Source organism: Hyla sarda, chromosome 3 (assembly GCF_029499605.1).
Source record: "Hyla sarda isolate aHylSar1 chromosome 3, aHylSar1.hap1, whole genome shotgun sequence".
NCBI classification, from domain to species: Eukaryota; Metazoa; Chordata; class Amphibia; order Anura; family Hylidae; genus Hyla; species Hyla sarda.
Genome location: NC_079191.1, coordinates 324,747,193 through 324,766,166, shown reverse-complemented (window position 1 = coordinate 324,766,166; position 18,974 = coordinate 324,747,193). Strand labels below are relative to the sequence as shown.

Genomic DNA, 18,974 nt, shown 5'->3' with positions numbered 1-18,974 from the left:
TACCCTACTTATATAGGTTTGATTTTGTCGGACTTCTGGAAAAAATCATAACTACATGCAGGAAAATTAATACGTTTAAAATTGTCATCTTCTGACCCCTATAACTTTTTTATTTTTCCGTGTATGGGGCGGTATGAGGGCTCATTTTTTGCGCCGTGATCTGAAGATTTTAACGGTACCATTTTTGCATTGATAGGACTTATTGATCACTTTTTATTCATTTTTAAATGATATAAAAAGTGACCAAAAATGCACTATTTTGGACTTTGGAATTTTTTTGCGCGCACGCCATTGACCGAGCGGTTTAATTAATGATATATTTTTATAATTCGGACATTTCCGCACGCGGTGATACCACATATGTTTATTTTAATTTTTATTTACACTGTGTTTTTTTTTTTATTGGAAAAGGGGGGTGATTCAAACTTTTAATAGGGGAGGAGTTAAATGATCTTTATTCACTTTTTTTTTTCACTTTTTTTGTGCAGTGTTATAGGTCCCATAGGGACCTATAACACTGCACACACTGATCTTCTATGTTGATCACTGGTTTCTCATAAGAAACCAGTGATCAACGATTCTGCCGCATGACTGCTCAGGCCTGGATCTCAGGCACTGAGCAGTCATTCGGCGATCGGACAGCGAGGAGGCAGGTAGGGGCCCTCCCGCTGTCCTGTCAGCTGTTCGGGATGCCGCGATTAGCCGCGGCTATCCCGAACAGCCCGACTGAGCTAGCCGGGAACTTTCACTTTCACTTTTAGCCGCGCGGCTCAGCTTTGAGCGCGCGGCTAAAGGGTTAATAGCGCGCGGCGCCGCGATCGGCGCTGCGCGCTATTAGAGGCGGGTCCCGGCTTCACTATGACGCCGGGCCCGCCATGATATGACGCGGGGTTACTGTGTAACCCCGCGTTATATCAGAAGAGCAGGACCAAGGACGTACCGGTACGTCCTTGGTCCTTAAGGGGTTAAGGACCAGGCCAATTTTTTAGCGTTTTCATTGTTTTCTCCTTGCCTTCTAAAATCCATAACTCTTTTATATTTCCATCTACAGACCCATATAAGGGCTTGTTTTTTGCGTGACCAATTGTACTTTGTAATGAAACCTCTCATTTTACCATTAAATGTACGGCGAACCCCAAAAAAAAATTTTTAGGGAGGAGATTTAAATGAAAAACACAATTTTGCACAATTTGGAGGGTTTTGTTTTTACACAGTACACTTTACAGTAAAAATTACATGTATTCTTTATTCTGCGGGTCAATACGATTAAAATGATACCCATGGCTAGATACTTTTATATTTTTGTTCCGCTTAAAGAGGTACTCCGGGGAAAACCTTTTTTCTTTTAAATCAACTGGTGGCAGAAAGTTAAACATATTTGTAAATTACTTCTATTAAAAAAATCTTAATCCTTCCTGTACTTATTAGCTGCTGAATACTACAGAGGAAATTCTTTTCTTTTTGGAATGCTCTCTGATGACATCACGAGCACAGTTCTCTCTGCTGATGTTATTATAATAATAACACTTTATTTATTGTTGTCCTTAGTGGGATTTGAACCCAAGTCCCCAGCACTGCAAGGCTCTCAGCATACATCTGCTATGCATGGTTGCTAAAATGGACAGAGATGTCAGCAGAGAGCACTGTGCTCGTGATGTCATCAGTGTTCCAAAAAGAAAGGAATTACCTCTGTAGCATTCAGCAGCTAATAAATACTGGAAGGATTAAAATTTTTTAATAGAAGTAATTTACAAATATGTTTAACTTTCTGCCACCAGTTGATTCAAAAGAAAAAAAGGTTTTCACCGGAGTACCCCTTTAAAAAAAAAAAAATCTAAAACTTTTTGTACAAAATCAGTAATCTAAAATTGCCCTATTTTGACCACCTATAACTTTTTCATTTTTCCATATATAGGGCAGTATAAGGGCTCATTTTTTGTGCCATCATCTGTACTTTTTATCGATACCACATATATAAAACTTTTAGATAATGTTTTTTTTTAATAAAATGTGCCAAAAAAGCTGCATTTTTGGACTTTTTAAATTTTTTACGTTTATGCCATTCACCGTACGGGATCATTAACATTATATTTTGAAAGTTCGGACATTACACACGCGGCAATACCAAATATGTTTATTTAAAAAAAATTAAGCTTTTTGGGGGTAAAATGGGAAAAACTGACAATTTTTATTTTTATTGGGGAAGGGGATTTTTCACTTTTTTTTACTTTTTATTTTTACATTTTTCAACTTTTTTTTTTTTAATTTTTATGTCCCCATAGGGGACGATCTATAGCAATCATTTGATTGCTAATACTGTTCAGTGCTGTGCATAGGACATAGCCCCGATCAGTATTATCGGTGATCTTCTGCTCTGGTCTGCTCGATCTCAGACCAGAGCAGAAGACCCCGGGAGATGGCTGGAGCCAGGTGAGGGGACCTCCGGCCGCCATGCTGGATGACGCCGCGGCATCTGAGGGCTTAATCGCGTACATCCGCGCGATCACGGATGTTGGCCATTACCGGTGGGTCCCTGGCTGCTGCTAGCAGCCGGAACCTGCCGTGTATGACGCGAGCACGTTCCCATGCTCGCGGTCATACACAGGATGTAAATGTATGTCTTGTTGCGTGTCCCGCCAAACCAGGACGTACATTTATGTCCGTGTCATTAAGGGGTTAAATGGGAAAAGGGGGGTGGCTCAAACTTTTAATAGGGAAAGGGTTAAATGATCTTTATTCATGTTTTTTTTCTTCACTTTTTTCTTGCAGTGTTATAGCTCCCATAGGGGGCTATAACACTGCACACACTGATCTTTTATATTGATCAATGGTTTCTCATAAGAAACCATTGATCAATGATTCTGCCGCTTGGTTGCTCATGCCTGGATCACAGGCACTGAGCAGTCAGACATCAGGAGGCAAGGTAAGGGACCCTCCTGCTGTGTCACAGCTGTTCGGGATGCCTTGATTTAGCCGCGGACATCCCGATCAGCCCCCTGAGCTAAATGGCAATGATTGAACGCCGTGTATAAAGGGTTAATAGCGAGTGGCACCGCAAACAGTGCCGCGCGCTATTAGCCAAGGGTCCCGGCCTCCCGCGTTATAGAACGGGAGCGGACTCATGACGTACCGGTATGTCATGGGTCCTTAACCCCTTAACGACGCAGGACGTTTATTTACGTCCTGCGCCGGCTCCCGCGATATAAAACGGGATCGCGCCGCGATCCTACATCATATCGCGTCGGTCCCGGCGCTCATCAACGGCCGGGACCCGCGGCTAATACCATACATCGACGATTGCGGCGATGTGCAGTATTAACCCTTTAGAAGCGGCGGTCAAAGCTGACCGCCGCTTCTAAAGTGAAACTGAAAGTCACCCGGCTGCTCAGTCGGGCTGTTGGGGACCGCCGCAGTGAAATCGCGGCGTCCCGAACAGCTGACCGGACACCGGGAGGGCCCTTACCTGCCTCCTCGGTGTCCAATCGACGAATGACTGCTCCGTGCCTGAGATCCAGGCAGGAGCAGTCAAGCGCCGATAATGCTGATCACAGGCGTGTTAATACACGCCAGTGATCAGCATAGGAGATCAGTGTGTGCAGTGTTATGGGTCCCTATGGTACCTATAACACTGCCAAAAAAATGTAAAAAAAAAGTGTTAATAAAGGTCATTTAACCCCTTCCCTAATAAAAGTTTGAATCACCCCCCTTTTCCCATAAAAAAAATAAAACAGTGTAAAAAAAATTTATATAAACATATGTGGTATCGTCGCGTGCGTAAATGTCCGAACTATAAAAATATATCATTAATTAAACCGCACAGTCAATGGCGTACGCGCAAAAAAATTCCAAAGTCCAAAAAAGCATATTGTGGTCACTTTTTATACCATTACAAAAATGAATAAAAAGTGATCAAAAAGTCCGATCAAAACAAAAATCATACCGATAACAACTTCAGATCACGGCGCAAAAAGTAAGTCCTCATACCACCCTGTATGTGGAAAAATAAAAAAGTTATAGGGGTCAGAAGATGACATTTTTAAACGTATATGTTACGCCGAGCGCTCCGGGTCCCCGTTCCTCCCCGGAGCGCTCGCCTCATCCTCGTTGTTGCAGCGCCCCGGTCAGATCCACTGACCGGGTGCGCTGCGGTCCCGCCTCCAGCCGGGATGCGATTCGCGATGCGGGTGGCGCCCGCTCGCGATGCGCACCCCGGTCCCCGTACCTGACTCGCTCTCCGTCGGTCCTGTCCCGGCGCGCGCGGCCCCGCTCCCTAGGGCGCGCGCGCGCCGGGTCTCTGCGATTTAAAGGGCCAGTGCACCAATGATGGTGCCTGGCCCAATCTTCCCAATTAGCTTAATTAGTTTCCACCTGTGCACTCCCTACTTATACCTCACTTCCCCTGCACTTCCTTGCCGGATCTTGTTGCCCTTGTGCCTAGTGAAAGCGTTCCCTTGTTTGTTCCTAGCCCGTGTTCCAGACCTCCTGCCGTTGCCCCTGACTACGATCCTTGCTGCCTGCCCCGACCTTCTGCTACGTCCGACCTTGCCTTTGTCTACTCCCTTGTACCGCGCCTATCTTCAGCAGTCAGAGAGGTTGAGCCGTTGCTAGTGGATACGACCTGGTCACTACCGCCGCAGCAAGACCATCCCGCTTTGCGGCGGGCTCTGGTGAAAACCTGTAGTGACTTAGAACCGGTCCACTAGCACGGTCCTCGCCAATCCCTCTCTGGCACAGAGGATCCACCTCCTACCAGCCGGGATCGTGACAGTAGATCCGGCCATGGATTCCGCTGAGGTGCCGCTGTCAAGTCTTGCCGACATTTTCACGATGATCACCCAACAAAATCACCAGCTGGCATACTTGTCCTCCGTGAAACAGCAACTGAAGTCACAGTTACAGCAGCTGCTGCCACTGACACAGCAGCTGCAACTGCAACAACCATCTCCTCCGCCGTCTCCTGCAACTCCTCCGCAGCGTCCGGCCATGGATTCCGCTGAGGTGCCGCTGTCAAGTCTTGCCGACATTTCCACGATGATCACCCAACAAAATCACCAGCTGGCATACTTGTCCACCGTGACACAGCAACTGAAGTCACAGTTACAGCAGCTGCAACTGCAACAACCATCTCCTCCGCCGGCTCCTGCAACTCCTCCGCAGCAACCGGCCGCTCCTAACCCCTGCTTGTCCCTGCCGGACAAATTTGATGAGGACTCTAGACTCTGCCGTGGTCTCCTTTCTGGAAAGGCCTTGTCTGGGGCCACACCACTCTGGGACCGCAATGATCCTGCCACAGCCACAGTCCAGTCCTTCTTCGCTGAGGTCCGTGGTGTCTTCGAGGAGCCTGCCCGAGCTTCTTCTGCCGAGACTGCCCTGCTGAACCTGGCCCAGGGTGTTTCTTCCGTTGGCGAGTACGCCATTCAGTTCCGTGCTCTTGCTTCCGAGTTGTCCTGGAATAGTGAGGCTTTCTGCGCGACCTTTAAAAAAGGCCTATCCAGCAACATTAAAGATGTTCTGGCCGCACGAGAGACTCCTGCTAACCTACATGAACTCATTCATCTTGCCACTCGCATTGACATGCGTTTTTCCGGATGGCGTCTGGAGCTCCGCCTGGATATGGACTTTGTTCGCACGAGGCGTTTTTTCTCCCCGGCTCCTCTCTCCTCTGGTCCTCTGCAAACCGTTCCTGTGCCTCCCGCCGTGGAGGCTATGCAAGTTGACCGGTCTCGCTTGACACCTCAAGAGAGGACACGACGCCGCATGGAGAATCTTTGCCTGTACTATGCCGGTACCGAACACTTCCTGAAGGATTGTCCTATCCGTTCTCCCCGCCTGGAAAGACGTACGCTGACTCCGCACAAAGGTGACACAGTTCTTGATGTCAACTCTGCTTCTCCACGCCTTACTGTGCCTGTGCGGATATCTGCCTCTACCTTCTCTACTATGGCCTTCTTGGATTCCGGATCTGCAGGAAATTTTTTTTTGGCCTCTTTTATCAACAGGTTCAACGTCCCTGTGACCAGTCTCGCCAGACCCCTCTACATCAATTGTGTTTACAATGAAAAATTGGACTGTCTCGTGCGTTACCGCACGGAACCCCTCCTAATGTGCATCGGACCTCATCACGAAAAAATTGAGTTTTTTTTCCTCAGGTTCTTTGGCCCCAAGAAGAGGGGGAGACCCAAGGGGGGGGGTACTGTTACGCCGAGCGCTCCGGGTCCCCGTTCCTCCCCGGAGCGCTCGCCTCATCCTCGTTGTTGCAGCGCCCCGGTCAGATCCACTGACCGGGTGCGCTGCGGTCCCGCCTCCAGCCGGGATGCGATTCGCGATGCGGGTGGCGCCCGCTCGCGATGCGCACCCCGGTCCCCGTACCTGACTCGCTCTCCGTCGGTCCTGTCCCGGCGCGCGCGGCCCCGCTCCCTAGGGCGCGCGCGCGCCGGGTCTCTGCGATTTAAAGGGCCAGTGCACCAATGATGGTGCCTGGCCCAATCTTCCCAATTAGCTTAATTAGTTTCCACCTGTGCACTCCCTACTTATACCTCACTTCCCCTGCACTTCCTTGCCGGATCTTGTTGCCCTTGTGCCTAGTGAAAGCGTTCCCTTGTTTGTTCCTAGCCCGTGTTCCAGACCTCCTGCCATTGCCCCTGACTACGATCCTTGCTGCCTGCCCCGACCTTCTGCTATGTCCGACCTTGCCTTTGTCTACTCCCTTGTACCGCGCCTATCTTCAGCAGTCAGAGAGGTTGAGCCGTTGCTAGTGGATACGACCTGGTCACTACCGCCGCAGCAAGACCATCCCGCTTTGCGGCGGGCTCTGGTGAAAACCTGTAGTGACTTAGAACCGGTCCACTAGCACGGTCCTCGCCAATCCCTCTCTGGCACAGAGGATCCACCTCCTACCAGCCGGGATCGTGACAGTATACATTTTCCTGCATGTAGTTATGATTTTTTCCAGAAGTGCGACAAAATCAAACCTATATAAGTAGGGTATCATTTTAACCGTATGGACCTACAGAATAATGATAAGGTGTAATTTTTACCGAAATATGCACTGCGTAGAAACGGAAGCCCCCAAAAGTTACAAAATGGCGTTTTTTTCCGATTTTGTTGCACAATGATTTTTTTTTCCGTTTCGCCGTGCATTTTTGGGTAAAATCACTAATGTCACTGCAAAGTAGAATTGGTGACGAAAAAAATAAGCCATAATATGGATTTTTAGGTGGAAAATTTAAAGGGTTATGATTTTTAAAAGGTAAGGAGGAAAAAACGAAAGTCCAAAAACGGAAAAACCCTGAGTCCTTAAGGGGTTAAGGGGTTAACCCCTTAAGGACGCAGCTCAATTTCACCTTAAGGACGCAGCCCTTTTTTGCAAATCTGACCACTGTCACTTTATATATTAATAATGGGATGCTTTTACCTTTCATTCTGATCTTTTCAAGATGGGTGGTGACCATGGTGGCCATTTTGAAGTTGGCCATTTTGAATCCAACTTTTGTTTTTTCAATAGGAAGAGGGTCATGTGACACATCAAACTTATTGGGAATATCAAGAAAATACTGGTGTGCTTGGTTTTAACGTAACTTTATACTTTCATGAGTTATTTACAAGTTGATATTTGTTTACAGCCATTGACATGTCGCCGAGGTTAAAGGGGTACTCCGGTGCTTAGACATCTTATCCCCTATCCAAAGGATAGGGGATAAGATGCCTGATCGCGGGAGTCCCACCGGTCCGGGGACTGATTACCAACCGGGTGCCGCGTGCAAGATCACGGGGGTCCCCAGTGGCGGGACTCCCGCGATCAGGCATCTTATCCCCTATCCATTGGATAGGGGATAAGATGTCTAAGCACCGGAGAACCCCTTTGACACCTGAGGAGTGGATATAAATAGTTTTGATGTCTGGTGAATGCAGTAACCGGGTCATTGCAGCAGATTTCAATGCAAGACACCCTACGAGACCACCCATCTCCCATGCTACAGTTAGCAAACTGCTTGCTAAGTTTCGTGAAACTGGTTCAGTGTTGGATTTGCCAAAATGTGGACATATGAAATCTGTCACTAATGAAGAAACATCAGTGGCTGTCCTAGCTTCATTCAGCAAGAGCCTACAGCGTAGCACTCGCCACATGTCACTGGAGAGTGGCATTAGTCAAACAACCCTTCGGCAGATATTAGCTACTCACAAATGGCACCCTTACAAACTCCAGCTACTGCAGCATCTCAACGAGCATGACCCAGATCGGCGCACTGAATTTGCAGAATGGGCAAAACAAAAATTGGAACAGGACCCTCAGTTTACGCAGAAGATTTTGTTCAGTGATGAGGCAAACTTTTATGTGAATGGTGAAGTTAACAAACAAAACCACCGTTATTGGTCTGACACTAACCCACATTGGATAGATCCCTCCAAGACTGTTGGAATACAAAAATTGATGGTATGGTGTGGTATAAGGGGTACAAAGATAGTGGGGCCATTCTTCATCAATGGAAACCTCAAGGCCACTGGATATTAGAAATTGCTACATGATGATGTGTTTCCCTCTTTATGCACTGAAGCTGGCACGTTCCCTGACTTTTTCCAGCAAGATGGTGCACCACCACATTATGGGTGTCAGGTCCAAGCATTCCTAGATGAACAGTTTCCTGGAAAGTAGATTGGTCGTCGTGGGCCAGCTGAATGGCCCCCAAGGTCTCCCGATCTGACCCCCTTAGACTTTTATCTTTGGGGTCATCTGAAGGCAATTGTCTATGCTGTGAAGATACGAGATGTGCAGCACCTGAAACTTAGGATACTGGAAGCCGGTGTTAGCATTTCTCCTGTGGTGTTGCTATGAGTGTATGAAGAGTGGGAGAAGAGGGTTGCATTGACAATCCAACACAATGGGGAGCACATTGAACACATTTTATAAGTGGTCAGAAACTTGTAAATAACTCATGAAAGAATAAAGTTACGTTAAAACCAAGCACGTCATTGTTTTTCTTGTAAAATTCCCAATAAGTTTGATATGTCACATGACCCTCTTCCTATTGAAAAAACAAAAGCTGGATTCAAAATGGCCGACTTCAAAATGGCCACCATGGTCACCACCTATCTTGAAAAGTTTCCCCCCTCACATATACTAATGTGTCACAAACAGGAAGTTAATATCATCATCCATTCCCATTTTATTAAGGTGTATCCGTATAAATGGCCCACCCATGTTGGCATCATGAAGTTGACATGTTTATACTTTTTGAAGACATTAGAGGGCTTCAAATTATAGCAGCAATTTTCAAACTTTTCACGAAAAATTCGAAATCTGAATTTTTCATGGAACAGTTAAGTTTGAAGTGGGTTTGAGGGGCCTTTCTGTGAGAAATACTCCACAAATGACCCCATTATAGAAATTGCACCCCTCAAAGTATTCAAAATGACATTGAGAAAAATCAAAATCTCAATTTTTTACACTAACATGTTCATGTAGCCCAATTTTTTTCATTTTTACAAGGGTTATAAGGAGAAAAATCCCTACAAAATGTGTAGCCCAATTTCTTTTGAGTATGGTAATACCTAATATGTTGATGTAAAGTGTTTTGCAGGCTCCCAACATGGCTCAAGAGGGAAAGAGCAACTGTGGGATTTTGGAGGGCGAATTTTGCTGAAATGGTTTTTGGGGGGCATGTTGCATTTATGAAGCCCCCATGGTGCCAAAACTATGGGAAACTACACCCCTCAAGGAACGTAACAAGGGGTATAGTGAGCCTTATCACCTCACAGGTGTTTGACAGGTTTGCGTTGAATTTGAATGTGAAAATGAAAAATGTGATTTTTAACACTAAAATGATGGTGTTACTCCAAATTTTTCATTTTCACATGAGGTAATAGGAGAAAATGGACCCCTAAATGTGAAGCTCAATTTTTCCCGAGTAAGAAAATACCCCATATGTGGACATAAAGTGCTCTGCTGGTGCACTACAGGTCTCAGAACAGGAGTGTCATTGGGCTTTTGGAGAGAGAATTTTGCTGAAATGTTTTTTTGGGGGCAGGTCCCATTTTGGAATCCCCCATGGTGCCAGAACAGCAAAAAAACAAAACAAAACACATGGCACACTATTTGGGAAACTACACCCCTCAAGGAATGTAACAATGGGTATAGTGAGCCTTAACATCTCACAGGTGTTTGACAGGTTTGCGTTGAAGTTGTACGTGAAAATTAAAAATTAGATTTTTAACACTAAAATGATGGTGTTACATAACATTTTTCATTTTCACATGGGGTAATAGGAGAAAATGGACCCCAAAATTTGAAGACTAATTTCTCCCGAGTAAGGAAATACCCCATATCTGGACGTAAAGTACTCTGCTGGCGCACTACAGGTCTTAGGACAGAAGGAGCGCCATTGGGCTTTTGGAGAGAGAATTTGGTTGGAATAGAAGTCAGGGGCCATGTGCGTTTACAAAGCCCCCATGGTGCCGGAACAGTGGACCCCCCACATGTGACCCTATTTCGGAAACTACACCCCTCACGGAATGTAATAAGGGGTGCAGTGAGCATTTACACCCCACTGGCATTTGACAGATCTTTGGAACAGTAGGCTTTGCAAATGAAAAATAGAATTTTCATTTTCATGGACCACTGTTCAAAAAATCTGTCAGACACCTGTGGGGCGTAAATGCTCACTGCACCCTTATTACATGCCATGAGGGGCGTAGTTTCCAAAATGGGATCACATGTGGGGGGGGGGGCACTGTTCTGGCACCATAAGGGCTTTGTAAACGCACATGGCCTTCAATTACAGTCAAATTCTCTCTCCAAAAGCCCAAAGGTGCTCCTTCTCTTCTGAGCCCTGTAGTGCACCCGCAGAGTACTTTACATCCACATATGGGGTATTTCCATTTGGGTGGCTTTTTCTCCTATTACCCCTCAATCTCAGACCAGAGCAGACGATGCCGGGAGACAGACGGAGGCAGGTAAGGGGACCTCTGTCCACCATTACAGATTATCGGATCCCCCGCGTCAGCGCTGAGGGCGATCCCATCGTCCACATTAAATGCCGCACTTCTGCAAATGCCGTGATCTGTATTGATCACGGCATCTGAGGGGTTAATGGTGTGATGGCAGATGTCAGCCATTATAAGCAGGTCCCTGGCTGCTATCAGCAGCCGGGACCTGCCGTGCATGACCCGAGCATCGTTCTGATGCCCGCGGTTATGTATAGGACGTAAATGTATGTCCTGATGTGTTAAGTACCACCGCACCAGAAGGTACATTTACGTCCTGCGTTGTTAAGGTGTTAAAATATTTACAAAAATGTGAGGGGTTACCTCACTTGTTTGAGATACTGTAATGTCTATGATGTGAATCAGTATTTTTATGTAAAAAGTTGGGTAACAGCTAAAAGAACTTTTGTGCTTTCCCTGCTCTGTCAGTAATTAATAATTAAATCATAGAAAACATTATGTCCTTGAACTCAGCATCTCTATTTATATAAATCTATATAATCATGTACTGCCCTAAGAGTTCCAACCTCTGTGAAGACAGATTATTTATGTGCTCAGAATTTTTAATCTGTTTACAGTAAACCAAACTGTATATGTGAGGGGCGCACTGCTGGCATTCTTTATTGTGGAACTCTTTTATGTGATCATCCATAGCCAGAATAGAAAGTGCTATTTACTTGTAGAGCATCTGGAACTTTTTTCTTATTTCTCTTAGCAATTTGCTTGATAATTGCATTAGCTTCAGATGTACGGTTTTGGGAGATGAGCCATCGAGGGGATTCTGGAACACACCTATGACAAAAGAAGTGAATCTATTGATATGATTTATAAAATATAACATTAGCTTTTAATTGTTAATAAACCAGGTGATTGCATCTATGATAAATATGAACAAAATGTATCTGGATTTCAGTACATAGGTCTCTGCAGGGCTTTGCATGCATTTATTTTCTTGGTAATAATTTGGAAAGGGGTGTAGAATGTTATGAATAGTTTATGTACATGGCAATGGTTTGTAAGGACACTCTTTATGGAAGAGCTCTGCAGGTCTGTATTACCCTACAGTTTAGCAATATCCTGTGTGCCTCTATGATATATGAGTAATACCTCAGTTATATTGCATTCCCTAACAAAAACATTTGTGTGTTTCTGTGTAAAAGCAAAACACACACAGGTACCGTAAGGACTATAGAATTTTATAGGTGCCATACCGTAGATCCGTTCCTCACAAATTCATAATATCACCATTTATATAACCCTGAAAGAAATGTACTTTTGTCAAAACAGGCCATTAACATCAGACTGTTGGCAACCTGACTCCTGGCACTCCTGACAATCCACTGTTTTAAGAGACTGTCACATTTAAAGATTCACCAAATAAAACTTTTAATATAGTGTTCCCTGTGTAATTAGCAGACACTTTCCCATTCACTTGCTTTTTAAATAAATATGTTTAAAATGAAATAGAAAAAATGGCCACTAGATGGCTCTGTTCCCTACCACAGTTAATACAATGAGTTTGGTCTCCTTCCAGCCTGGCAGGAGGCCAAACTCAGGAAGTGCTTCTCTGCACTGAGCTTGATTGACAGCTGCACATAGCCTCACTGAAAGCTGCAAAGAGCCTCACTGAAAGCTGCAAAGAGCCTCACAGAAACATGCATAGAGCCTCACTGAAAGCTGCACAGAGCCTGAGGTCTTCTATTCATAGCAGCACTGCAATGATGTGAGGACGGAAGTGGTCCCCCAGCAGGCTTCAGTGATGTCATTCCTGCTGGGAAACTGCACTATGTGAGCAAGAATAAAGGTATGATTTTTTTGTTAAGGGGGGGGGGGGGTGTTAGGAGTAGTTAAGGAACATAGCCTGAGATAGTTTAGTAAAGTTTATTTGGTGACAGGTACTTTTTAGCAAGTGCTGCAGCTATTTCAATATTTAAATTGTCAGCATGTTAATTGATTGTAAACGCTGTACTATTTGTAGAGCTGGTACAAGGTACTGCAGCAGTGTTCCCTTTACTTGAATGGGACCTTGCAATATTCCTATAGATAGTACCGTGTAGGCGATGTGAACATTAAACAGGCTGCAGCGCTCACACTAGCACCAATTTCAAAGAACTAATGGGTAGAGGTGCCAGGAGTTGGACTTCAAAATATCTAATATTAATTGCCTATCCTGAGAAAACGGGCATCAATTTATAAAGATTGTACTCCTTTTAAAATAGTGACAACTGGCAATTCAGTTTGCTGTATAGGTGAGCCAAAAAACAAATAATCATTAAATATATTCTTATAAAGGGTTGTATGAGCTATCAAGTCATTAAACTAACTGATCTGTTTATGAAATGTGAAGACAAAATGTGAAGAAATTAAAGGAATAGAAAATTAGCATGAATAATTTCCCAGTTAGAATGATATTAGTACAGGAATTTACCAGTAGTATGTTAAAAACAAAAAGTTTGGCAAAGTGACAGCAAGTTGCAGCCATCTCCAATTAGGAATGCCATAGGCCACTCCTGCTAATGCTAGAAGTCCAACAGTGAATGCCACTTGGTACACAATTCCTACTGTTCTTCTGTGGTCCAAGCCAACAAATTCTGCAACTAAAAATAATGACATATGTTATTACATTTATGGAACCATTGTGTGAAAAAGCATTTCCAGTTGTTACAAATGGCAAACATAGTTTCGGCATACAAAATACTAAAACTTTCCAATTTACCCTCTTACAGTGTTTAGTTTTTACAGGTAATATTAAAGGAATCCTGTCAAACCGTGGGCAGCACAAAACAGGTGCAGGGAGGACGATCCCAACGCATTATGATTTATTCTGAAACATAGTCACCGGGACCGGTGTAGCTAGTCATTGGGGTGGGTCCTATCAGCTTCAGTCCTCGCCACCAGCATTGAATGATGCATTTCTCCCTATACAGAGATACAAAACAGTAGGCAGCAGCACACTCTGGGGGGGTTGCGTTCCATTGAAGTTACTATAATAAAACTTTTTAATGTTTTTTTCACTACAAGACAGTGCTGTATTGAACTTTTTAGGTGTTGTTTTCTAAACAGAGATGGGTAGAGATGTGTTACTCAGGGTGTCGGGGCAGAGAGCAACCGTTAAGCCTGCACCTCATAACTATTTAGCTAGGTCTAGTCAGTTTTTTTTTTTAACTGTGATGTCTTGAAACACCAAGCGTTATAGCACTTATAGTGTTCAGGATTGTGCTCCCTGCCAATGTTTCATTCTGCTCGTGCGTTTGGACTGCATAAAACAGGTGATAGGTTCCCTTTAAAGTCTAAAATTAGCTGAAATGTCATGGATAGTGATGTCGCGAACAGAAAATTTTCGGTTCGCGAACCGCGAACGCCCGCAATAGTTCGCGAACTGGTCTAACCGCCATTGACTTCAATGGGCAGGTGAATTTTAAAACCCATAGGGACTCTTTCTGGCCACAATAGTGATTTAAAAGTTGTTTCAAGGGGACTAATACCTGGACTATGGCGTGCCGGAGGGGGATCCATGGCAAAACTGCCATGGAAAATTACATAGTTGATGCAGAGTCTGGTTTTAATCCATAAAGGGCATAAATCACCTATTATTCCTAAATGGTTTTGAATAATGTGCTTTAGCCCCCTTTAGGCAGCACATAGAGCCCCCCTTTAGGCATCACATAGTTAGATTCCCCCCTTTAGACAGCACATAGATTCCACCATATTAGGCAGCACATAGTTAGAGCCTCCCTTTAGGCAGCACATAGTTAGATCCCCCTTTAGGCATCACATAGTTAGATTCCCCCATGTTAGAACTCCCCTTTAGGCAGCACATAAGATTCCCCTATATTAGGCAGCACATGGTTAGAGCCCCCCTTGAGGCAGCACATAGTGGGATTTAAACACAAGGCCCCAGCGCTGCAAGGCAGCAGTGCTAACCTCTGAGCCACCATGCTACCCTTAGCATACATCTAATATCCACGGTTGCAAAAATGGATAGAGATGTCAGCAGAGAGTACCAGAAAAAATAGGCATGTACACATGCCTGAAAAATGTGGTATTGTTGCAGCCGCTTCTGTAGCAGCAGCCATAAAAATTGCAGCACCATAACAATTGCAGCAGCAGAGGCCAGAAAAATTAGGCATGTACACATGGATGAAAAATTGGGTATTGTCGCAGCCGTAGCTGTAGCAGCAGCCAGAAAAATTGCAGCACCATAACAAGTGCAGCAGCAGAGGCCAGAAAAATTAGGCATGTACACATGGATGAAAAATTGGGTATTGTCGCAGCTGTAGCAGCGGCCATAAAAATTGCAGCACCATAACAAGTGCAGCAGCAGAGGCCAGAAAAATTAGGCATGTACACATGTATGAAAAATTTGGTATTGTCGCAGCTGTAGCAGCGGCCATAAAAATTGCAGCACCATAACAAGTGCAGCAGCAGAGGCCAGAAAAATTAGGCATGTGCACCTGGCTGGAAAATCTGGTATTGTCGCAGCCGCTGTAGCAGCGGCCTGAAAAATTTCTGTTTGTTTTGCCAGGCAGAAAGTGCCCTAAAACATTGCGGCTTGAACCCTAGTTGGTGGCGGATAAGTCACGCAAGTCATCCGGCATTCAGAGTTCAAATACAGCAGCGTGTGGACAATTTTTAGGCCAAGGCAGCTCATCTGATCAGACCTTGTTCAGTCAAATGTATCGCCCAGTGTCAGTCCCTTCGGGATCCATCCCTCATTCATCTTAAGAAAGGTGAGGTAATCCAGACTTTTTTGACCAAGGCGACTCCTCTTCTCAGTGACAATACCTCCTGCTGCACTGAAGGTCCTTTCTGACAGGACACTTGAAGAGGGACAGGCCAGAAGTTTGAGCGCAAATTGGGATAGCTCAGGCCACAGGTCAAGCCGGCACACCCAGTAGTCAAGGGGTTCATCGCTCCTCAGAGTGTCGATATCTGCGAATAAGGCCAGGTAGTCTGCTACCTATCGGTCAAGTCGTTCTCTGATGGTGGACCCCGAAGGGCTGTGGCGATGCGTAGGACTTAAAAAGCTCCTGTCGGGATCCGGACTGCCGGCTGGTGAGGACACAGGAGGTGGATCCTCTGTGCCAGAGAGGCGATGGCGCGGGTCGTACTGGGGAATCGGTTTAAGTAGTTACAGGTGTTCACCAGAGCCCGCCGCAATGCGGGATGGACTTGCTGCGGCGGTAACTGCCAGGTCGTGTTCCCCAGTAGCGACTTGACCACTCTGGCAGCTGAGACTTGCGCGGTACACAAGGACTAGACAGAGGCGAGGTCAGACATAGCAGAAGGTCAGGGCAGGCGGCAAGGTTCGTAGTCAGGGGCAACAGCAGAAGGCCTGATACACAGGCTAGGGAACACACTATAACGCTATAACAATATCTCGGCTTAATGAGGAGGAGGACCAGCAAGCCCATCTACCAGAAAAAGATGGGTAAGAGCCAGAACCAATGGCACTGATTTTGTTTAAAAAGAAAATGTGGTATTTAATTTACTGACTATTATGTCAATAGATGATATCGTAGAGGACTTTCAGTTACTTACCAACGCAATCTTAGCTAGTATGCTAACCTCAGCATGCACAGGGGATAGATTGTAGGGTGCCAGAGGAGCCGCAGCCACACCAACATATATTAAATGTTCCTGGATAGATTCTAGCCAGGCGATCAGGTGTATAGTACCAATGTAAAAAAAGGGTTTTGAGTGCTTATTCAATGTGAGTAGAACACTGAAAGGCTGCATGTGTTGACTGAAAGGCGTGTTGCCATTCCGCAGTTGTAAGCGACCGACCAATATCCCTCTCCCAGAGACAGAGTTGGTATGACTTATTGAAGGTGTTCGTTTGTAGCAAATTACTATTACTATCTACAATTCAAGATCTAAGTCTGGAATTGAGGCTTTTATAACATGCAAAGGTACGTTTTTGATATCTGCCATCGCAGAGGATTGAGAGTGTCTGAGATAAAATGACCAGGCCTCATATGAAGTTTTAACTAAAGGGTTATCTAGGCGTGGACTTTGTATGTTCTAAAAGGGTAAAAACCAGAGATCCTTGGTAGCATATGGTGAAACAGTTTGGTCTTCAATATGGACCCATGGAAGTTTGGAAGGTCTGTGCCACCAATGCTTCAATGCAGAGACCATCATGGCAGTATAGTAGCTCCGTATGTCAGGTGATCCTAGGCCATCTACTTGTTTGGCTTTAGATAAAATGATCGCAGACAGCCTTGGTCTACCCCCAGCCCATATAAAAGAGGTGAGAATTTTCTGTGCTTTAAGTTAAAAAAAATTGAGGGAAGGGAAATGGGAAGGGTGCAAAAAAGATGAAGAAATCGAGGAAGAAGAAACATTTTAAATGTGGCAACCCTTCCCCTCAGGAAATGTCAGTTGTAGAGAGGGAAGCAGCTTCTGTAGTGATTTTAGACAGAAGTGGTTCATAGTTTTCAGAATACAAATTGCTATGGGGGAAGGAGAGCTGAACACCTAAACAGTGAAGACTGGTTGTGCTTAAGTTGGGATAGAGTGGGTTGGGGTAAATTGATGGGGAGGTCTTGAGTTTTGGATTTGTTAAGGTGATAATACGACAAAGTGCCAAAAAAAAGAGATATTTCCATGACTGCTGGTAGGAACAGAAAAATTGGTAAGAGTGGGTATGATATCGTTAGCATATATATATATATATATCAGAATGATCTCAATCAAACAGCTAGGCATAGATATTGTAATATATAATATAACTTTTACTAGATATCTATAAAATCATATACAAAGACAATGTGATATACAACAACTGTGACAGTTTATAACAGTGAAAAGGACTCAACAATTTTACAAAAGCAGATTCATGCTTAATTGATAACAACTAATAGTGTCAGCAAACTAGCTGACCGGGAGGGAATAAGGATACAGGTGAGTAACCTGAACATTAAATTTCCCTACCTAGTCTTAACCCTTACCCTTACTATTATAAGTGTGGATGGGGAAAAGGGTGTATATATATTAACCACTCAAATAGAATACAATTAACAAGATATTACAATATTATGTACAGATTTCTCATGCTCCATGATCCTACGCGTTTCTCCCATATGTTTAGGATGGGTTCATCAGGGGTGGAGGAGAAATTATGAACATACTGTAAAGCATGTAAAAATTGTGGATTGTGCTTGAGGGGGATACATATAAAAGATGAATAAAGCAGTCGCTGTCGGTCCCAGTCAGAGGTGGTCATAAGCAGTCATGTTGAGATGTATGCATAAATGGAGTGAGGGTATAATAGTAACATAAATGTATCTGTCTCACACAAATGTATATATAAATACACAACCAAACAAAGTTATAACTAAATGCCCAGGGGTTTATTGATCTGATTTATCATAGGATCCATGATAAGTTTGATCTTATTATCTTCATTTATTTTACATCCATTTTCATCATAACTATTGTCTTACCAGTCAGTAAAGTCATTTTAAATAGTTATATTAGTGTTGCTATCATGCTCCTACATTTATCTGTTATAGCACAGGCTACTATACATTATTCACACTAGTCATGATTACTGGGCTATACCTTTGCCCCGGCCACTAGGTTATTTCATTTTAGATCCATCTGATCTAATCAATCTCCATACATATAGTATTGTCTAACAGCACACAGTTTACATGTTCCATCCGCCCTATGGAGCACTGTGCGCTCCACTGTGCACATCATTTATGCACAGTGGGGGACATGTATCAAAGATTTTACCCCTGTTTTGTGTGTATTTTTTTGCGCAAAATTTTGCGCAAGCCCTTTTTTTGCACATTTTTTTGCGCACGTTTTGGTAGAGCATGTCCTCCAGATGTGGCCGAATCAGGGTACCTTGGAGTGACATCTATAGTACGCATGGATTTATTAACTGCGTACTTTTCCTTTACACCAAAATTTTTGCCGCAAGAGCTGTTTTTTTTGCGCAAATATAAGCCATCTTGGACTTAACGTAGCAAGATGCTCTAAAT

General features: G+C 44.4%; 1 protein-coding gene across 1 annotated transcript in view; it reads right to left on the bottom strand.

Annotated features, from left to right (window-relative positions):
- SLC22A2 (solute carrier family 22 member 2) overlaps positions 1-18,974 on the bottom strand; it is a 130,046-nt gene that overhangs the window by 45,311 nt on the left and 65,761 nt on the right. Inside the window, exons 4-5 of the mRNA XM_056567240.1 lie at positions 13,409-13,577; positions 11,658-11,772 (exon numbers count right to left, since the gene is read on the bottom strand). Coding sequence (XP_056423215.1) covers positions 11,658-11,772; positions 13,409-13,577 — 284 coding nt within the window. The remainder of the gene's footprint in view (positions 1-11,657; positions 11,773-13,408; positions 13,578-18,974) is intronic.